The sequence below is a fragment of the Vulpes vulpes genome, chromosome 1, assembly GCF_048418805.1.
Source record: "Vulpes vulpes isolate BD-2025 chromosome 1, VulVul3, whole genome shotgun sequence".
Lineage (NCBI taxonomy): Eukaryota > Metazoa > Chordata > Mammalia > Carnivora > Canidae > Vulpes > Vulpes vulpes.
The window spans coordinates 172400235-172423995 of record NC_132780.1 but is presented as its reverse complement, the minus strand read 5'-3'; the positions used below and the strand labels follow the sequence as shown (position 1 = coordinate 172423995).

The 23761-nt window shown below is 36.0% G+C and overlaps 1 protein-coding gene across 2 annotated transcripts in view; it reads left to right on the top strand.

The window, feature by feature from the left end:
• The window catches only part of ME1 (malic enzyme 1), a 193909-nt gene that overhangs the window by 126080 nt on the left and 44068 nt on the right, over window positions 1–23761 (top strand). For both annotated transcript variants that reach the window (XM_072736255.1, XM_072736247.1), the window contains exon 7: window positions 21567–21676. In XM_072736255.1, the coding sequence (XP_072592356.1) occupies window positions 21567–21676 (110 nt within the window). The remainder of the gene's footprint in view (window positions 1–21566; window positions 21677–23761) is intronic.

The following is a 23761-nucleotide window of genomic DNA, read 5'->3' as shown; positions in this document are numbered from 1 at the left end:
TTTTATCTTCATCTTTGATTGTCTAGAGTTTTGGATATGTTATACTTACGATATATCTATGGATTTTACTTATTTTTATTTTATTTATTTTTTGGTGATGGTGGGGTGGGTAGGGTATTTATCTGGTTGAAATTCTCTGAGTTTCCTGGATCTGTGGTGTGGCATGTGTCATTAATTTTGTAAAATTCTTAGCATTATCACTTCAAATACTACTTCTGTTCCTTTCTTCTCCTCTTGGTATACAAATTACATTGTATTTTATATATATTGTATCTTTACTATCCTATTCTTTTTCTCTATTTGCATTTTAGTTTTAGAAGTTTCTATTGACATATCTTTGAGCCCACTATTTTTTTTCCTCCTGTATCTAGTTTACAAATTAGCCCATCAGATGCAATATTTATTTATTGCGATTTTGATTTTTAGGATTTCCTTTTGATTCTCCTAGAGTTTCCATTTCTTTCCTACATTACCCTTATGTTCCTGCATGTTGTCCACTTTTTCTATTGGATCTTTTAGCATGTTCATTTATTTTAAATTCCTGGTCTGATTATCCCCAAATCTATATCATATCTGAATCTAATTCTGATGTTTGCTTTGTCTTTTCTAACTGTATTTTTTTATTTAAAAAGGCAGGGGAGAAAAAAAAAAGGCAGGGGAGTTAGCATACCTTGTAATTTTTTATTGAAAGCTGGATAGGATGTATGATATAAAAGGGACTGAATAAGTATACAGGTCTTTAATGTGAAGGTTTTTTTCTCTGGCTAGGAGTTAGATTGGGTTTACAGTCTGCTGTAGCTGTGATGTTAGGAGGCAAAATTTTTTCAGTGTCCTTGTTTTTGTCTTCCTTGTTGTCTTTGGATTTTCCTATATCTTCAATAGAGTCTAAGGCTTGCAGTTCTTTTATCTGAAATCTCCTGTTAGAAGAGCCCTGTTGACGTGTTAATAAGATGTGGGGTGAGATACACCTGGGTGGCTCTGGCTTTGGCTCAGATCATGATCCCCAGATTCTGGGATAAGCCCCATGTGGGGCTCCCTGCTCAGTGGGGAGTCGGCTTCTCCTTTTCCCTCTCTGTGTGCATGCTCTCTCTATATATATAATAAATAAATCTTAAAAAAAAAAAAACGATGTGGGGGGAGGGAAGGCATGCTGTAGTCCTATGCTTAGGTCTCAGCCTTTAGTGAGCCTAAGATGTGTATTTCCCTCCCCCCATCTTGAAGGCCAGAGGGGCCTTTTCCAAGGAGAACAGAAACATTGGGAGTATTTCAAAATGGTTACTTTTGCTTTCCTTCTACTGTAAGCATAAGGGAATTTTTCTCTGATCTTCACTGTGAGAACCTGGTTAGGTTCTTAGAGGATAAAACTGCGGGATTATCACCACCACTCTCCCCCCCCACCGGCAAGAGTGGGCCCCCCGGGAGTTCTTAACTCTCAAGTGAGTCTTCACTGAGCTGCCAGCAATTCATCAATTACAGTTGAAAACATTGGCACAGATATTGGCTCCAGTGGCCAGGTTGCTCCTGCCCTTCTGCTTCCAGTAAACTGTGATCATCTGTATTTGCCTGTTTGTCTCTTTGGTTCAGTATGATTGGTCTATGAAGAGCTATTTAGTTTGAGTTTGTTCAACTTTTTCTTGTGATGACTGTAGCATCAACTTCCAAGCCGTTTGTGTGTTAGACCAGAAACCTTGACCCTAGATTCAGAAGTCTGGGATACAGATGGCAGGAGATACAAGAAGATGAGGGAGCTTTGCAGCACACTAATTTGAATTACAAATTTAATTTTTGTTCTCAGTTTTAGTTTGATGGTGTGAACTGTGGCCTTACCTTAGCACATCCTGTATGAATCTTCTCCAGATGTTGTGTTGCCTTAAACTCCATAGTGTTATTCCTGTTCTGCCACAAGACCAACTAAGCCTCCAGTCTTCCATGATTTTTGATTATCCATGACCCAGAACTAACATACTTGTGGTGGGCAATGTGAGCTTTGGTTTTCAGGTGAATTTCCTGCAAATGTAGAATTGTTGGCTGATTCTGAGTAAAGTGAGGCCTAAGAACTCAGATTCAAAAGCCGTTGAATTTCACACACTATTAAAAAGGTATGGTAGTAAGTGGTTGGCACTGCACATCTTGTCTCTTAGAATGAATATAAGAATATAAATATTCTGTTTATAAAAGGCAATGTAATGGATATCTAAGTGGCTTGCCTATTTTAATTACATAGTTCACAAGCTGTATTAAAAGTTAAATTTGAGAGAATGTATATTGCTGTATTTTCTTATAAAGGAATGCTATCATTCATCTCAAGTATTCTTTGAGGTGGGATTAAGTTTACTTCAAAACAGATGGTTGTTTTAAGATTTAATGTGCTGGAATTCAGTCTAAAAATCTTTTAACAGTTTATCATAGAACTAGAGAAATATAGCATGTAAGTTTTTAGCCTCTTTTCCTTTAGCAATTTGTTGTTAGAGATAGAACTTTTTGCAATCAAGAAACTAAGAAAAATGCACTTTCCATCCATTCTTCTTTTTAACGTCACCATAGACATGTACACCTATCAATACCGTAGGGGAATAGAAATTTTAAAATCAGGTAGTAAGCATAAAATAATTTTATATTCCCCCTTTCAATATTTCAATGTTGGCAGATTATTGGGTATTAGCCCAGCAGAGGAAAGGAGCTAGATGCTGGAAAGGTAGTAGTAGTGAGGCTAAATGATAAGAGTTTCAGGAAAGGAGGGACTAACAGGGACCAACACAGCAGTGAATCAAGCAAGGAAAGGATTAAAAAATTGCAATTGAAAACTCACCTTGGGATGCCTGGGTGGCTCAGCATTTGAGCATCTGCCTTTGGCTCAGGGCATCATCCCAATCCTGGGATCGAGTCCCACATCGGGATCCCTGTGAGGAGCCTGCTTCTCCTTCTGTCTGTGTCTCTCATGAATAAATAAATAATCTTTTAAAAAAAACTCACCTTTTTTTCATTATAAGAACAGGCTACTTGACATAAGGGGTTAATAGGCACTTAACTAAATGTCACGAAGGCACACTTGTGGGTCCACTTAAAAAGCTTTGGCAGGATCACTATATTGTACACCTGAAACTAATATTACCACTGTATGTTAACTAACTGGAATTTAAATAAAAACTTTAAAAAGGCGGGGGAGTGAAGCCTCAGAGGAATAAGGTTTAACTGAAGCAGCAGAGATGGTGTCGTATAACTTTCATTTCTTAACACGTAACATGAAATAACATTCTTGTTGTTGGCAGACAAAGTCTCCTTTCAAAAATGGTAGTGATTTTACCTGATTTGGCACCTTAAAATCAGCCATTTGCATCTTAGTATAATTGTATTTAAAGAGCTTAAGGGAAAACCAACCTCTATCTTTTTTTAGATAAAAAATACTTTGCTATAGAAGAAGTTGTTTGCAGTCATGGAATGTTGGTTTTGGTCACAGAAAAAGACTTAACTTTTAGGGGTTTTCGTTGAAAGTATGTTTTGAATTGAGACGTTTGATTGTTTTATAACTTTTTAAATATTTTGTTAAAAATTGATAACAGTGGAAAACTTGGAAAGCAGTCTTTAAACCAAGGCTCTTGTGAATCCAAGCTAGAGAAAATAACATTTCTCTGTGATATATTTAGTCACTGTTTATATTTAACTGGAGCTTTCAAAAGATTTGCTCATAGGAATATTAAAACCTTATTTTATGTATCTTCTTAAAAGAGGTCATTTGAAACTCTCATTTTAGAAGTTAATATCGCAGCTTTTGCCTTTATTTCAAGGAGCTATTAGTTGCTTTTATAGATTTAATCTACATGTAAAGAAAACAGAAAAATAAACATGAATATAAATTCTAGATTTATAGAACTATAGAGATATAAAACATATAAGATATATAAAACTTATTTGCATATAACTATGCTAAGTATATGCATGCTAAATCAATAGAGACTGATTTTGTAAATGCATGATATGTATGCCCTCAGTTTTAAAGGACAGCTTCATCTTGGCTTTAGTTGTGTGAATCTAGTCCTCAGATTTATGAAGCCAGTCAGAGTTAGTAGCTGACTGCATTTCCAGTTACCCCTAAAAGGAGTGAAGCACAGCTTCCCTGATACATAGAACCATAGGATTATTTGAAAGCATACTATGGAAGTCTCCCCAACTTTAATCGTGATATCTTTTGTTTCACTTTCTTTTATTTCAGAAATCTGTCACATACTTCTGTGTTAAAGCCTAGAATACTGTACTTTGATACAATTAAAGTGTGTTAAACACAGATTATCTTCTGTAACATTTGAAATTGGCATCTTTTAAAATTTAACACACAGCAATGTGAAGTGTAAGGTAGCATATTATGTTTCAGGAAAAAAATCCTTCTCTTTGCTGGGATTAATGACTGTTAAAACCTTCCTACAGGGATCCCTGGGTGGCGCAGCGGTTTGGCGCCTGCCTTTGGCCCAGGGCGCGATCCTGGAGACCCGGGATCGAATCCCACATCAGGCTCCCGGTGCATGGAGCCTGCTTCTCCCTCTGCCTGTGTCTCTGCCTCTCTCTCTTTCTCTCTGTATGACTATCATAAATAAAATAAAATAAAATAAAAAAACTTTAAAAAAAAACCTTCCTACAGGGGAGGTGGGAGGGGGGATGGGGTGACTGGGTGACAGGCACTGAGGGGGGGCACTTGACGGGATGAGCACTGGGTGTTATACTATATGTTGGCAAATCGAAATCCAATAAAAAATATACAAAAATAAATAAAAATAAAACCTTCTTACACCATGGCTTCAAAGGAGATTTGGATTTATTTATTTTATGTGGTGGTGAAATATCAGGGGTACTTCATATTCCTGTCTTTAAGGTCCTTTAGTCTATCCTAATGAGTTGGTTTAATGATGTACCCATTTTTAAATGCTGTCCCTACTGTCTTACATTCTGATTATGACGTTGTAAACTTTTTCCTTGAAGTCATGATCTTCACATTGTTTTTACATTGCTTGGTATGTGAAGAATTTGGAATGTCTCATAGTTGATATTTAGCTACAACCAGCATCACTCCAAATCTGTAATCTCCTCAATTGAAAAATTCCTTCTTAACTGGGGATTTGAAAATATAAACCTTTCATTTTTTTCTAGACACCACAAAATGCTATTGTTATCAGCTTGTGGGAAAACAAAGTGACTAATACAGCTCACATGAGAACGAGCAGAGATTTCTTTACATATGCTTGTGATTTAAGCTTTGCCAGCTTTTATTAAACCAGTTGCAGCCTCCATGTGACTCAGTTGTAGCCACATTCCCTTTCTTTCTGCTCTGCTTCCGTGTACTTGTCTTGTGAACTGATAGGACCGCCCTTCAGAACAGAAAACCAAGTGAATTCATGAAACCATGTCTGTCAACTGTATTTGACTTACTTAAAAATTTTGATCCATCTTGAGTTTTGTGAAACTTTGTGAAGTTTCTCACTATTTAATAAATCTAGCTTTGAAAAGAGAGCTAGGCCAATAAATAATCCTAAGATAGGAATATCCTCAAATAAGAAGCCTTGGGATGTTTTTTATTTTGCGTTACCAGAAGTAGAAAGTCCTTTCCTGAAATTTTGTGTAGAGGTTCTTTGTTATACTTATTTTTTACTTCTTAGCTCAGCTGCAAATTTCTCTTCATTTGAAACTAAATTTTTGTCTTTAATGATTTATATTACCTCATTTTGACTAAAAATTTTCTCCTCTAAAAAATGATGTCCTTCTATTTACCAGTATAGAATAATAATTACTTCTCATAGATTTTGATCTTTATTATAAACTGTTGAACAACTTAAGGGCTTTCTTAACCCTGTCTTAACAGTTGTACATGCTTGGTCTTTCAGTATTCTTTTCACCTCTTTTGGGGGCTATAAAAAGGTATTTTCTTGTTAAATAAGAATGATAAATTCACATATGCAGCTTCTTCTCAGAGATTATCAGTTCAGAATAGTATTTTAGAGTTCTAAGAACTCAAATGCTGGATGAAGAGACCTGTTTTGTCTAGTGTTTCTGAAAACACTTGCTCAAGGATTGCTATTTTTTGCAAAATCCCAGTTAATACTACTATAGCACAAGGTTCTGAAAAGTTCAATTTCTTAGATGTTTCTAATAACTAGGCAAAGTGGTGATCACTTTCCTCAGAGGAAGTTTAAATGATTAAGTAGGATTTCTCCTGCAAAAGATTAAGCCCCCCCCCTTTTTTTAATTTGTTGGGGGGGGGTAGAGAGAGAAGAGGGATTTTGATCATTGCTCATTTATCCAGAAACCTGGAACCTGAACTGTTCTGAAATTTAGCTAACATTTAAAAAAGAAATGAAGGGGATCCCTGGGTGGCGCAGTGGTTTGGCGCTTGCCTTTGGCCCAGGGCGCGATCCTGGAGACTCGGGATCGAATCCCACGTCGGGCTCCCGGTGCATGGAGCCTGCTTTTCCCTCTGCCTGTGTCTCTGCCTCTCTCTCTCTCTCTCTCTGTGACTATCATAAATAAATAAAAATTAAAAAAAAAACATAAAGAAATGAAGAGTGGTAATGAAGACGAGCTAAAATATAGTATGTAAAAGCAGATACAATATGATAAATATATTTTATTTTATTTTTTAAAGACTTTTTTTATTTATGAGAGACAGGCAGAAACATAGGGATAGAGACAACTGGGTGGCTCAGCAGTTGAGCATCTGCCTTTGACTCAGGGCATGATCCTGGGGTGCGGGATTGAGTCCTGCATCAGGCTCCTGCAGCGGGGCGGGGGCGGGTGGTGGCTGCTTCTCCCTTTATCTATGTCTCTCTCTCTCTCTCATGAATAAATAAATAAAATCTAAAAAAAACAAAAACAAAAACAAAACATAGGCAGAGGGAGAAGCAGGCTTCCCATAAGGTGGGACTTCATCCCTGGACCCTGTGATGACGTCCTGAGCCGAAGGCAGATGCTCAACCACTGAACCACCCAGGCATCCCAAGAAATATATTTTAATAACATATATGTCTTAGAAAACCCAATAGAATTTTATTACTCAAATCAATTGAAGGGTGATGATATCACTCATTTTGCTGACAAGATAGTACAAATCTTTTTCTCTTTCCACCACTTGCTTCAGTACTATTTTCTGATACACTGTTCTGGTGTTTTTCCATTGAGTGAATTAAAGAATGGGATATATGATCTGTTTTCACAAATGTATTACAGAGGTCTGTAGACTGAGACCTCTGTGTATATACTTCATATGGAGTTTTGGAATAATACAGAGGTTATTTTTCTTGCTATGGAGAAATGGAGAATTTTGGAATGAGACAGAAAATACATTTACAAAGTTAATGAAGACTTTTATTTTTATAAGCATCTGCTTATTCTAGAAATTCATTTTTGGCTAAACTCCCAGTTTTAAAACTGAAGATAGGGGGAAAAGAATCTGATTACAATAAATGTTTGACTGGGTCATTCTTAAAGACTTAATGCTCTTCCAAATTCTCATTAACCTGATCTCTGAGGACAAGATTATAGGAAGAATGCATTCGTTGCTGAGCTTTCTTGATCTTTCTGCACAGATACATTAATTTGGGGCTACAATTACTCTAGATTTTAGAAAAATTATTGATTAAAGGGGAACTGGTGGACATTTCTGGGAAAATAATTTCAGGGAAAATCATTTTAAAAAGGAATATTAGCTCTGATTTCTGCCTTATCTTAGGAAATTTTTGTGATATTTGACTTAATATCACCCCAAAGGGAACTAATAGTCCCAATAGTTGTAGACTATAAAATCTAAATGTATACTGTATGATAGAGAAGGCATTTAATCAAAGACTCCCAAGAATATTTAAGTGTTACAGTTAGCATTCCTTAATGTTACTTGTATATGTAATTTATTATGAGCAAAAAAGAACCCAGAATATAAATGGTAGAGAAACAAGTTTTAGAATATAGATTTATCATTGACAAAGATAATCAGAACTATTTATCACTGAGTGTTTTGAGATCGCGCCCTATCTTTACCCACATGCTATAATAGCATTTGCCTAAATGCACAATCCAAGGAAGGAAACAATAAATATTCCCAGGTCCTTGTTTACTTAGTAATAGTTTCAAATATCCCCAACCTTAATTACAACTTTTGTGATAAATAAGGAAATCATACTGGACAAATAAAAACTGATACTTACCGAGAGCTTATAGTATGTGCTTGAGGTTGTTCCAAGGGCTTATATTAATTTAATTCCCTCAAACCTGTAAGGCAGGTACTATTATTCCTATTTCAGAGATGAGGAAACTGAGGTATAGAGTAATTAAATAACCCGCCCAACTTCTAGAGGTAATAAGGATTTTGATTCAGTAAAGGCTTGAACTCTACAGATTATATCAGTTTGCATTTTCCATGAAGCAGTTCCTGAGATGGTGTTGAAGTGTAAGAAGTACATAAGGGGTAATGCCTGTGAGACATTAGCAGAGAAGGAGGGTAAGGCAGGGAAAAAAGCCTTCAGACCACAATGCACATCTGGGAAGCAGAATTGGGCAGAGAGCACCTTGGACTATAATACATATCTGACAAAGTCTCAGCCAACCTAATGGGAAGCTCCAGAGACAAAATTGCTTGTTAGATGAGTTTACCTTGAGTATAAATGACCTGGCCCCAGTATTACTGCTGTGCTCAGTAATTGCCTGGGGACTCCCTGGGAAGAGTGTGGCTGTGGATGGAATGCTGCATCTCCAATCTTAAACCATTGTGGTGGAGAAAGCTGTCTATAACTGCACTCTTAGGCAAGTTCTTTCTTGAAGGGCAATCCAAACAGCGTATTCCCTTGGCTGCCCAGCACCACACAGCCAATTCACAGATATCAAGTACCATGTCACCTCCATCAGACTGCCAAAAATGTTTAAATCTGACAATGCCAAATGCATGTGAAGCTGGGGATGAATACTTAACACTGCTTTCAGGAATGTAAATTCATAAAACACTTTGGCAGTATAGTTAAGATTATCATAACCTACTGTATGGCATTTGCACCCCAGAGCAACTCATTTGTAGGGAGGCATGTTCATAAATTTTCAGAACAGCATTGTTTGTAGTAGTGAAAAATTTAAAGTATTTTAAATGTCCATCAATGGGAGAATTGATAAATTGTGTATATATAGCATACAGTATTGCACAGCACATAAAAATTGAATGACATTAGTGCTTCATATGTCCACATGAATATATCTAAGAATTACAGAACTCAGGGAAAAAATTCAAAAGGAGACCATTAAAAAAAAAAACAAAAACAAAAGGAGACCATTCAATTCACTCACCCTGAGCTGTGAATAATGGCACTGAGATGTCAAAAGGATCAGATACCATTCAACACCCATCAGATTCATATACGGTTTTTATGTATATAAAGCTTAAAAACAATGTGAGGTTTGCTTTTGGGTAGCATACATTTGTAGTAAAAGTATAGCATGTTTCGGAATGATATGCATCAAATTTAAGAGAATAGCTGAAGGAATTGGGATCAAGGAGAGGCAGAAGGGGTTTTAAGTGATATGTGGCCATTTTTTTTATTCTGAAATAAATATGGCATAATGTCAACATTTCACAAAATTGTGTAGGGAGCACATGGATGTAGGGAAGCATTATTCTCTAATGCTTTTCTCTATGATTGAAATATTATGTTAAAATATAAATAGGTATTTAGTAGTGAAACAATAGGTACATATCTAAACCTTATTCACATAGCATCCTATTTATAGATCCAAATAAATAATACATTCAAGGAAGCTTCACACCATTTCACTGAAATCCATTTAAAAAAAGTTTTATAAGGTAAAGCAGACTTGATAAAGAAGAACCAAGCTGGAGGTTATCACAATCCCAGTCCCATAGACTACAAAACTGTACTAATCAAAACAGTATGATACTGGCACCAATATAGACACATAAATCAGTGGAACATATTAGGGAGCCCAGAAATAAACCCACATATGTATGGTCAATTAATCTATGATGATGGAGGCAAGAATATGCCATGGGGAAGGTCTTTTTGCTCCATGGTATTGGCAAAATTGGACTACCTTTTTTTTTAAGATTTTATTTATTTATTCAAGAGAGACAGAGAGGGGGGAGGGGCAGAGACATAGGCAGAGGGAGAAGCAGGCTCCATGCAAGGAGCCCGATGTGGGACTTGATCCCAAGACTCCAGGATCATGTCCTGAGCTGAAGGCAGACACTCAACCACTGAGCCACCCTTGCATCCCTGGACCACTTTCTTATACCATAAATTAACTCAAAGTGAATTAAAGATGGGGCACCTGGGTTACTCAGTAGGTTAAGTGTCTGACTTCAGCTCAGGTCATGATCTCCGGGTCCTGTGATGGAGCCCCATGTCGGACTCTGTGCTCTGTGCTCAGCACAATGAGTCGTTTCTCTTTGTCCCTCTCCCTTCTCTCCTCCTCCCATCTCAAGCTTGCTCGCTCTCTCTCTCTAACATATAAATAAAGTCTTTTAAATAAATGGATTAATGACCTAAATATGAGACTTGAAACCATGAAACTCCTAAAAGAAGACATAGGCTGTAGTCTCTTGGACACTGGCCTTATTTATGGATATGTCTCCTGAGGCAAGGGAAATAAAGAAAAATAAAAGATTGGACTCCACCAAAATTAAAAAAAAAAAAGTTTCGTATGGCAAAGGAAATCAACAAAACAAAACAGCAACCTATTGAATAGGAGGGATATTTGCAAATGATACATTTGAGAAGGAGCTAATATCCAAAATATATAAAGAACTTATACAACTGAACACCAAAATAGCAAGCAATTCTATTAAAAAAATGGGCAGAGACCTGAATAGATATTTTTCCAAAGGAGACAAACAGATGGCCAAAAGACACACGGAAAGATGCTCAACAATATCACTCATAATCAGGGAAATGCAAATCAAAACTACAGTGAGATACCACTTCACATTTCACTTCACATTAGTCAGGATGGCTAATATTAAAAAAGACAAGAAATAAACGAGAGCAAAATTGTCAGATTTTTATTTTCTCACTTTCATGAATCAGATTGGTAACAAAGTCCAATTTTTTTCAAAAACTGAATATTTTATGTACTAGTAGGTGGCCTGAATTGTTAATTTGATATTTTTCTAATTCTTTTTATAGATTTAGAATTGCCAACAAAGAAGTTCTAAGACAGGTAGTGGAAAGACTGAGAATTTGACTTAAAAGATTCAGTTTATAAGTGAAAAGGCAAAACTTAAACCCAAGTAGTTACATTCTAAGCCCCTTGGATTATTAACTCCATTTTAAGTGTTCCTTTCAGTAAGTACTATTTTAGGCACAGAAATTACTTGTCTTGGCTTATATTTCTCAGTGATACCAGAATAAAATTAGTAGTTTACAAATCTTAAATTATACTTCCACACACCCCTATAGTAAACTCAGTAAATTACCTAAAATTACCCTTCTAACACAAAGATAGCTTTGTTAATCAGATTTTGAAAATATGTCAGTTTGTCAAAGAGTTGCATTCTTGAAAATTTAAACTGAAATATAAGTGTACTTGTTAACTCAAAAAAGTATCATGGTCATTTAAAAATGGTTTAATGCAAAACAAAGTTAAACAGTTCTTAGCACTAGATTATATTTTATTCCTAAGAATTGTTCAAAACTAAGTAGGAATTCTATAATAGAAATCTAACTTTTGTATATTGGATTAAATCAATTCAACCAACTATTAAGGTATTTTAAAAGAGAAAAAGTCATTGACATGCAGATAAATGTACCCATACAGAGGCCAATAGAAATAGTTTTAAACCAGTTTGGGTTTAAAAGATTTCAGTACCACTGGAACATATGCTGGCTTAGTTCTTAAGGCCCCCAGGGAAGAAAAGAGCTTATTAATAAAGCAGGGAACATGATATTTTGGTATTTTTACTGGTATTAGGCAATAACACTCCCATAAGAAATACCACTAATATGGAATTATAGACACATAGCTTCAGGACACATTATTGGTAGGTGGGCTCTAGTTATGAAGATAGTTAGTGTTCAAACTTTGACATTAATCCAGATGATTGTGCCAAAGAAGCCAGATTTGTAATTTACATTGGATTTGTGCCTTCAGCTATTTCTAAATGTAGAGTTCTCAGATTTGTCTTGAATAATATGCATAGATTTCTGCTATTCAGTGGCACAAGAATGTGTATCGTCTTTCAGTGTTTTTAAGGAATTACACATGCAAAAAAGTCTTTCATTTTTACTTTGATTTTGAGGTTTCATTATAGAATAATGTGATTTATTTATTTTTTTAAACAAAGCTAAATCCAAATGAGGGTTATCTGTCTCCAAGTAATACCCTGGAACACTGTACAATAATTACTGTTAATATTCACAGTACTTTTGGAATGCCTCTTTGAAGATTATCGTTAGAACCTATAGCAATTCTTTTAAATATCATAATGATGACATTTAAACTAAAACCCTTTGAGGCTGATATTGATTCTTGGGAATAGTAAAAATGAGACTGTTGATCCAAGTCAATATTTGGATCAAGTTCTTATTTTACAAAATATTTGTTCAAATCGATTATTGCTGGTTAAGAAATAGGGAGGAAGATAACCTACAAGAAAGAACTTTAAAACATTGGAACTGATTTTAGTAGATTTACTAGAATTTTAGTGAATTTTACTATCTACTAGCGTCCTAAGTACCAAGTACTTGATTTTTCTGTCTTTTCTCTTAGGCGCAGTACTCACTGGTACGTCTATTCCTGTGATCCTGGGTGTTATTTGACATTCCTGGCCATTACTTGTTGCTACATGGTGTCTAAGGATCTTTCTAGTTTGAAAATCTTATGACTCTAATAACCTTCAGCAAAATAACATATAATTCTCTTGCTGCTCAAAACTTGATTCCTAGTGTTTTGTGGAAGTTGTTGGCTTTTAGAAATAAACAGTTTGATTTAGACTAAATTGAGAAGGAGACATAGACAGATTTAGTGATTCAAACTGTAGAAGTAAATGACATGATTGAGGTTTGGGATAAGGTATTTACCGAAACCTGCATTTGAGGAGACCTTTAATTCTCTATGGTAAATTTGCAGATGGGGTTTATAAAAACATTTTCTAAGTCCTTTATATGAAGGCATTCTGGCAAGAGAAATGACAGACTAGAAGGTCACAAAACAGTGCTATGTAGAAGCACAGATCATTGCCCTGAGCATTTCAGCCTATATGGGTGCTGCCCTCCAACTGAGAGCCCAGGATGCAACCTATCCCTTCCCATATGCCCATCTCTCTACATTTTACCTTTGTAGTCCATCAAGTGACCTCGAGACACAATTCTTAGCAAATCCTGCTTCATGTCTATTAAAATGTGAATTGTTACAATGTAAAAGTAACACGTCATTTATCTAGTTCCATATATTCTTTCACATACTTCATGCTTTGTGTTTCATGTTTACTAAACCAAACTCCCAACACTTCTCCCTCTGAAACTTTTTTCCTGTCTTTTTAATAAAAGACTTCCTTGTGTCCTCACTTCCTCCATAGATGTTCCCTTTACATTCTTGCTTCATGGCAACATGGCTCTCATTTGAGACTCCCATTTTTCATGTAGCACTTTCAAACAGTGATGCTTATTGGTCCACACAACATTTTAGGATTGGGAGATGAGATCAATATCTTCTCTCCTCTGGCTCTTTCAGACTATGAGCCCTCCATCCTCATTTAATTACCCCCCCCCCCCCCCCACAGGCTTCTTTGAGGTTTATGTCAATTAGGTTTATCATCTCTCTATCTTCTCCCAGTTTAAACTACTCTCCCCCAATTCTCACCCATTTTCAGTCTTGTTCTCAGCCCCGTTTAACTTTCATGTCAGTGACCTTTCTTGTATGTTGGCCTTTCTTGTTCTTAAGTTCTTCATTTCTAATGGCCTTTACTGCTACATCACTTGAGACACCCACTCATGGGCCTTATCTTTCCCTGCAGCTGTTCAAACTCTAAAATACTAAAGTCATACATCTTAATGTCTCCTGACAACTTCCGTTGCTTACGTATCTCTAGTTGCTGGAACACAGCTTATTCAAAGCTGAACTGATCTTCCTTATCAAACCTGCTTCTCCTGAGGTTTTCTACTTTTTAAAAAATATAAGCCATCCTTTGCCAGGTTACCAAATATAAACTTGGAATTCATTCTTCATTTCTTTTTTCTCATCATCTGCTTCTCTTCACCTGATACTGTTAATTCATAAATATTTCTCAAATCCGTCTGCTTGTCTTTGTCCTGTTCTTGTTTCCAAGTGCGTGGCTGGGTTTTTGCAGCAGCCTCCTAAGTAAGCTTCCTGCTCTAGTCCTGCCCTTGTGATAGCCATTCTTTATCTTGACTGTGCAAAGTGAGTCAGTCTAAAGTAGAAATGATCATGTTGTGCTCCTGTGTAATGTCCCACTCAGGGTCAAGTATAAACCCCCAACACGGGTTAGAGGCCCTTCATAATCTGACCTGGTTTACCTCTCTAGTCTTCATTCTTGTCTCTCCCTATAAATACTGTGATTCAATCATATTTACTTGATTTCAGTTGCTAGAACATAACATTGATTTATTTAACTCAGGGCCTATGAGTATGTTCTCTCTGCCTTGAAAATTCTTCCCCATCCTCTTAACTTGGCAAGTTCCTACTAATCCTTCAGGCCTCAGCTTCCTCTGGAAAGCCTCTCCTAATCTCCTTAATTTTAGGTAGGTGCCCCTGCTCTGCATTTTGGCGCCCTAAATATCCTTTGTTATACTTTTTATCACACTGTGTTGTAATCTCCTATTTACTGTATTCTCCAAAAGATTATAAACTCTGTGAGGGCAGGAATGTGTCAACAGCACTTAGAGTATTCCTGACCCCTCATTGCCCTCAGTGTGTTATTTGATAGATGAATAAATAAGGGAAGGAAAGAAGGATAACGTTTCCTTTTGAGAATAGCAGAGATAATAAACTTAGACAAGATCTCATCACATAGTACCTATTTAAAATACCATGACAAGACTTTTTTTTAGCATGTAAATGATTTCCATGGGAAAGAAAACAAAAGCAAGGAGACTAATCAAGAGATTGTAGTACTGTTGTGACCCTGTGGCCCAAAGAGCCTGAATTTGAATTGAGGCCCTTAGAACAGAAGGCAGAACAATGAATATGAAAGAAAGAAGAAGGCACAACAGAACTTGACCCCAGGATGTGAGGGGAAAGGCAAATTAGAAAATGCTTTTAGTGCTTTGGCATTGGTGGCGCCAATGATAGAAATAGGAAAAGTTTGAGCAATCAGTTTTGTAGGGAAAAAGCTTAGAATTTTTAGGAGCTTTGTATTTATATGTTAAATTAAAAGCATAAAGGATAAGAGTTCACTGATTTTGGAGGCAAGAAGTAACTTTTAAAATGCTTTTCAGTAACATATACCAAGTGGAAATTTTAGTTATAAAAGCAGCTTTGGAATTTGTTGAATTTTAAGGAACTTAAAATCTCACAAACTGCTGTGTTTTTTTTTTTTGTTTGTTTGTTTGTTTTTTGAGTAGTCAACATCTAAACAAAATGACTCCATTTTGCTTGTGATTCTTGGTTGTCCTTGATATTGAATTGTAATTTTTTTGATACTATAGAAAATTTCACAGAAACTCATTTTAGAGTAAGAATTGTTAACAAGGGCACCTGGATGGCTCAGTTGGTTAAGCCAAGTTGGTCTGCCTTCGTCCCAAGTCATGATCCCAGGATCCTGGGATCGAGCCCCACATTAGGCTCCCTGTTCAGTGGGGAGTCTGCTTCTCCCTCTTTACCTGCCTCTCCCTCTCTCTTGTGCTCTCTTTCTCTCAAATAAATAAAATCTTTAAAGAAAAGGAATGGTTGACAATATATAACAACACTGTCTTCAACATTTCTTTCTCATTTAAAGAAAAAAGATCCATAATGTAGCATTTCTCCAAGTCTTTTTTACTATCATTTTGACAACAGAGAGTTGGAGATTCTTTGAAAGATCAGCAACAGAGAGAGAGATTTAGAAGTCATCTGTCTAAAGATGACTGATGGGGCAGCCCCCGGTGGCACAGCGGTTTAGTGCCACCTTCAGCCCGGGGTGTGATCCTGGAGACCCGGGACTGAGTCCCACGTCAGGCTCCCTGTATGGAGCCTGCTTCTCATTCTCTCTCTCTCTCTCTCTCTCTCTCTCTCTCTCGATCTGTCATGAATAAATAAGTAAAATCTTTAAAAAAAATAAAGATGACTGATAAATCCCTTAGGATAAGTGAACTTGATAAGGGGAGGATTATAGATAGAGGGGAAAAGAACGGAAGAATGGATGATTACTGCTGGATCTTTATAGTCTCCACTCTCACAGAGAATAATTAAGAAGTGTCAACAAAATATAATAGAAGGGATGATAAGAGAAATGAGAAGAATACTTAAATGTTACACAATGACACAGATGTAAGGTAGTAGGAAGTGGGGCTATATTACAATGAACTAACAAGGGAGTGGACAATTTTCTGTTTAGTTCTTACCTACAAGGAAAATAAAACTCGGATGATTCTTGGCCAGAGGGAACCTCACTGAATTTCAAATTACCTATCTTAGAATTCTACTCATGGGCCCAGCTGAAGCCTCCTCGAATTCATGTTGTCTTCCCTAAATCCTATAGTTGATCTCTTTTGAACCTTTGACTTTCCTTTTAACCAGAGCCTCTAAATTTTTGCTTGTATCCTTTATCTTCTCAATGAGACTGTAAGCATTTTAAACACCAGATCCATGTGTCCTATTACTGCCAAATTCTTAAAGCATCCTCAGACTCCAGGTACATTATTAAGAATGAGTAATTTGTAATAAATTATCTTTGAGGAACCCATCAGGACTAAAGGGCTCTGGATCTTAAATACTGCATAGTGCCATATATGCAATAAATCCTGAAAGAACCACATTTTACTGTATCTCTTAGGGAAAAGAAAAATGCGCTTGGTTGACCTGGTTACAGTGAATTTATAATCAAAGAAAGACTAATTGTTTTCACTAATTACCTGTTTATATATTTTCTATAATAAAAATACCTAGGGTATTGAATACATACAAATGCTATCTTGCTAGTTTTATAAAATTACAACTCTTTTATTTGATCAATTCAATCATTTTATTTGTAAATATATTGTTCACTTCATTGACTTGGTTATGACAGTGGTGCTCTTGGGACCCGGTATATATAGTACTTAAAATGGTGGGCCCTGCGGTTCAGTCTAGACCCTACCACTCATTAACAGTATGCACTCAGCTATGGCCCTTAATCTCTCTGAGCTTCAGTTTCTTCATCTGTAAAATGGGTAATAACTACCTTCCTTGCTGGGTTATTGAGAGAATTAAATGACAACATCCATATAAAGAGTGGAGCACAGCGCCTGGCACCCACGAAGTGCTGGATGTAGTGATTAGTCACTGTAATGAGGTTTTCTGTGGTTTAACAATGCCACAAGATAAAATTTGCAGTTTTCACAGGCTAATTTTATGGGTGGTATTTCTGTTAACTTTTAAAACCATTTACACCCACTGTTTTATGTGTTATTTTGATCATGAAATAGTAGGTTCTTTTCATAGTTATGTAGAATTGAATTGGCTAACATCCTTGTGTTCTACTACTTATAATTTCATAGTGACAAGGCTGGTTCAGTGTGGAACAAAATATCTGTTACATTTTTTTTTTATTATATGATACAGGATGCTGTATCACAAAATGAATCCAGGATGCCTCTCTCTAAATCTTTAAGAATCAAATCAGAGTTAACTACCAGGTAGAGAAAAGTTGTGAAATTGAAACAGATATACAATATTCTCCAGGGAACAATTCTAAAATAAACTTTTGTAAATGATAAAGTATCTTGTGTAGCATTTTAGTACCTGTGGCTGGCTGTTCCTAGATTTTACTTAGAAAATATTATAAACTTGTAGCCTGACCACATTGTGTCCTAAACACTGAAGGCAAACCGTACTGTGGGGATTTCATTTTAACCACAGAGAAATTGTAACAAGTCCAAAACCACAAGACCCGAGTAAGTAGTAGATCCAGGAATAGAACTGAGAAGGCTCTGATTCGTCCTCATATACTGAAACCACACAGTTCTGCTGCTTCTGAACATAATGACAGATCGTCTAATGCTGCTAGACCATCATCAGTACATGACACATCAGGAGCAAACTGTATGAGGGTGCTGTCTGAAAGCGCACAGCCTTTACTTTCTAAAGGCCTGTGTGGAAACCAGAGAAGTAGGAAAGGAGCCATTCCAAGCACCAGATGATTGTGTTTGGGGTGATCGGTTGCTACCACAGGTTCTCCTTCTTTGCTAAGGTTGTAAAGAAAAGTAGTAATTTATAATCATAGAAATGCTTTTACTCATTCTTAAAAACATTTTAGTAATTTTTAATAAGGCTAGCTAAAGAGTTTGCTAGAATTGCATCATATATATAAGGAGCATAAAGATTTTATGTTCCATTCAAGATTTGAACCCAATCCCACATTTTACTTTAACATTTTTGCTACATTGCCTTTAGTTGATTTCCAAGCCCTGAAATGGTGGTTTTGAAGGATTAGTTCTGCTTTATTGTTGGTGTTTGAGGAAAATTTTCTCAACCTCCTCACTCTGTTAGGCCTATTCCTCTTTACTATTTTATGGGTTAAAAATTCCCTGTTATCTTTTACTGTTAAATTTTATCATAGACTTTTAGTGAGATTATTTTCTTTATTTCTGAAATATACATTTTTAAGATTCCTTTAGTTGAAGTCTTTTGGTTTTTATTTATCTGCAGATGTCTTTGTTTCAACTCTACTTATAAAAAACATTATATTCATTCATTTTTTTTAAAGAAGTATAGTTGAATTACAACATTGCTTTCGAAGAGTAGCTTTGGTAGACATACTGTCCTAGGATGACAGTTATTTTCTGTTAGACCTTTAAAGCACTGTCTATGACTTCTATTGTTAGTATTAGGTGAAAAATGCTTCATGATTATAGGGCAGTCATGCGTCAGTCTTTGCACACTGAGAGCTTATACATATCATTTAATTCTGATAACAAATTTATGATAATATGCCGTTATTATTCTCACTTATTCTAGTGTAGATATAGAATCACATGACAGTTAAGAATACAGAATAAATGAGGAGGACAAGATTACACCCCAGGAACTCTGAATCTAAAGTCTGCGTTTTAAACCACTGCCACAGCCAAGCAAATACATAAAGAGAAAGATGAGAGATAAATATTATTAAATGTTAAAGGTATTTACAAACCATAGTAATTAAAACAGAGGCTTTTTTTTCTGGATAAAGATATTAATACACTAATCATTACTATTGGACTGTTATTACCAGGAAGTATCAACATGGTGTGCCTGTTTTCTCATATATAAGATAAGAGTAATAATACTGCCAGCATCATAGAGTGGTTGTAAAGAATAAGCAAGTGTATACAGACACATACATACTACTTAAAAAGTGAAAAAAAATTTTTGTTGCTACTAGCAATAGAATAAAAGAGGAAAAGCACAGAAAGCAAATCTACTATATAACATAATATAGTATCTGATTACCGTTGATGAGAGGAAATGATAGACTATTAAATAAATTATGATGGCATAGTTGGATGATTTGTCTTTTTCTTAACATTCTGCCCCCTAGACTTCTGGGGTGTCATACTTTTATGTGCCGTCTCCTAAACATGTGATCATTTCTTCTTTCTCCTTTGTAGCATCCTTAGCACTTAAACACTGATGTTTCCTACTACTCTCTCCTTGACTACTGTGTATGGATGTGTGCATCCTAGTAGAATTTTAATCACGCTCATGATTTTAATTACAGCTATTTATATGGACTCTCAAATATATAAAACAGAAATTTTGATTATCTTTTTTTTTAAATGAAGACAGTAAGAAAATAAAAAATAATAAAATAATAAATAGATAACAGAGATTATTTCCTAAATCGATGCTCTCACCAGAAGAAATTTTTGATTAATATTTAAATAAATGTTTGTGGAGAAGACTGTAAGAAGCATACCATCAAGGGCAGCAACTATAAATAAAAAATTTTAAAAATTTAAAATTCTTTTTGTAAAAACAAGCAGGAATACTGTAAATGATTAATGGCACAGTATGTGCTAGAATAGGAAAACCATATGCACATGTAGGAGACAAGTAGAGAAGTCAAGATTTAAAAGGATTGGGAAACATTAGGAGTAACCATTGGGTGTGATGGAAATGGAAGCTGATGAAGAAAAAATGAGAAGAATCACATAGAGAGCAGCAGTGGGAGTCTCGCCTAGGTTGGAGACCATAAATCTGTAGTGGCAAGGATGTTCATGGCGATATGGCTTTCTCTGGCAACTCTTAAAATCTTGGGTTATTGGGGATCCCTGGTGGCTCAGCGGTTTAGCTCCTGCCTTTGGCCCAGGGCGTGATCCTGGAGACTCGGAATTGAGTCCCACATCAGGCTCCCTGCATGGAGCCTGCTTCTCCCTCTGCCTATGTCTCTGCCTCTCTCTCTCTCTCTCTGTCTCTCTCTCTCTCTCTCTCTCTGTGTTTCTCATGAATAAATAAATAAAATCTTTAAAAAAATTTAAAAAGAATCTTGGGTTATCAATAATGTTAATTTCAGGCACCTGGGTGGCTCAGTGGTTGAGTGTCTGGCTTTGGCCCAGGTCATGATCCCAGGGTTCTGGGATCAAATCTTGCATCAGGCTCCTTGTGGGGAGCCTGCTTCTTCCTCTGACTGTCTCTTGCCTCTCTCTCTCTCTGTGTCTCTCATGAATAAATAAATGAAATCTTTAAAAAAATGTTAATTTCTTTTGCCTTGGATAGGTTAGGTAGGTGGATGATCATACAAATAAAGGGTGAGACAACCTGCTCATTTCAGAAGTAAAAATCTGTCCAATATACTTCAAAGCTCAAAGCCCTTCAGTGTTTGGCCATTGCTGTAGAGTAAAAACCAGAACCCAAAATTTTAATGGTTCTCATATAAAATTCTGACCTTATCTTTTAGTATACCCTTACATGTATCACCACATGATAGCCAAATAGGGCTTCTTGCTATTTTTTAAAGACTGTTTTCTTTCTCAATTTTCACCTCAATTATGTTGCTTCTAGTTTTTACCTAGCGTGTAAAAACCTACATCTCTATTTTTTAAATCATAGCCATTCTTTAAAACTCAGTTCATTTATTGCTTGGTCTGTGTCACCAGCCAGAAGTGATATCTGTCCTCTCAACATCTGTAATTCCTTGTTTATACCACTTTTAGGTTACTTTTCATTTATTTCAAAGTACTTTTGTTTCTAGTAAATTTTAAATTCTTTCATGGTAGGGACCATATTTTTGTAATTTTTATATTATTTCACAGTGCCAACACAATACTTTTTCTGTAGTAAGTATACAGTGAATATTTGCTGAACAGACATTGTATTACATGTTTATAGTTAAGTAGCAAGATAGAATTTTTTTGAGGTTTATTTTGATACGTTATTTCAAGAACCTCTTCTCATGTGAATGTTTTGTCCCATAGGTATGGGATGAATTGCCTTATTCAGTTTGAAGATTTTGCCAATATAAATGCCTTTCGTCTCCTCAAGAAATACCAAAACCGATATTGTACGTTCAATGATGATATTCAAGGTAAGCTGGAAAGGGGAGTGAAGATAAGGACAGGAGGGCCCAGAGGCTCCCATGAAGTTAAAGAATAAGCATAATGGGGACAATTGAATCAACTGGGAGGGTGGGAAATTGTAGACCCTGAGTGAGGTATTCTTTTTTTTTTTTTTAAGACTTTATTTATTTATGAGAGATATAGAGAGAAAGAGAGAGAGGCAGAGACACAGGCAGAGAGAGAAGCAGGCTCCATGCAGGGAGCCTGACGTGGGACTCGATCCAAGGTCTCCAGGATCACGCCCTGGGCTGAAGGCAGCGCCAAGCCGCTGAGCCACCTGGGCTGCCTGAGTGAGGTATTCTAATGTAGTATTACCACAAAGGATTAGATCTGAGTGATAGTAAGCACCATCTCATGGAACTTTGGAGGAAGACAGCCAAAGTGAAATGAGATGAGTGCCATTGGAAATGAGGTGGTCAAAGAAAAGTTTAAATGAGGATGATGTTTCTCTATTCATAGAGTTTGTATTAAGGACAAATAATCATTTGTGAAAGTGCCCTGTAAAATAAAATGTACTTCACAGGTATAATTTTTAAAATTCACTATGCTTTAAATTTATAGTGTGACATAGCTATATAGATATAATGTGTTTAAAAATAATGAGTCTCTGTATCTTTTGGGGCACACTAAATTAGTTGGTCAAATCTTTCTTTTCCCCAAATCCTTTGTGATGTTATCACATTATTACTTTAGTGCCATTTTCATGACAAAGATGCTTTACATTAATTCAACTTTGTTTTCTTCCTGTGTTATTAAATTTCTTTTTGAGTATTTATTCATGAGAAGTGAGTATTTGGAGGATTTCAGAAGGGTAGTAAGAGTCTAATTTTACAGAGCTATAGACCTTCCTAGAAGATACATGTATAGTGATAGCATGCCTTCAGTGCTACAAACAAAGATTTTGTAGACCAGTGTCTGAGTCATTTACCAGTTCATTTTGCAGTGGTCTCTAAAATACTCTATATTAGGGGCACCTGGCTGGGTCAGTTGGTGTAGAGTTTGGTGTAGAGCATACAACTCTTGATCTCGGAGTTTGGAGTTTGAGCCCTATGATGGGTGTAGAAATTACTTAAAAATAAATAAATAGCCACATAAACTATTGAGCAAACTGTCCTTTCTTTAATACTCTTATCTTTCAATTTTGGGGGTCCCACAGAAATGTCCATATAGAAGTTAAAGACCAATATTACATACTTTTGAACCATTATGCAGAATTGATAGGCATTAGAGTTCGGTTTAAGATAAAAAGAATGCTAAATCCAAATCAAACAAAATGAGTATTTTGTAATTAGGATCAGAGCTCCTGTCAATGAGGAGTAGGAATTTAGAGGTCAAGGTCTGGGCTGCATCAGAATTAAAGTCAGGAGCACAGGAAATCTGAGGCAGATGCTAAGCCAAGTCCAAATAGCACTGCATGTGCAGTCGTTCTGTAGGATTCACCACAGAATATTCCCCCTTCTACCCAGTGGGTCACCAATGTGGAGGCATTAATTATTTAATTTTTCACCCCAGTTAATCTGTCCTAAAATATAATCTGCGTAGTTACCTATTTACACATAGGAATTTTAGAGCATTTCTGACTTAGCCAACAAAAAGACAGATTTGAGAAAAATGGCCCCAGTCTCTGGCTAGAGAGAACTTTTGGCAAGTTATTGGGGTTCTGATTAGAAATGACCAAACCATTCTGTACATTTCTCCATACCAAAATAGTGTCTCTAATGATACTTTTTCCCCATGTGTTTCTATTTTACCTTTCTAACCTTATGTTTTTACCATTTTGCCCACAATGTAATACTTTCCCCACTGTGGGCATAAAAATTGCATTTCAGTGCCAAGGAAAATAATTATGTAGCTATTTAGCTATTACAGCCACATCATGTAAATAAATGTTTCACACCAAACTCTTGGGAGAACATTTTTCTTTTCTTTTTTTAACAGATGCGTTAAAGATAGTTTATAAAAAGTATTTGATTTTAAAAATACTTATAATTCTATATTAGTGACCTAAAATAATTTTAAATGATAGACAATTTGGTTTTGGATAGAGATTTGGA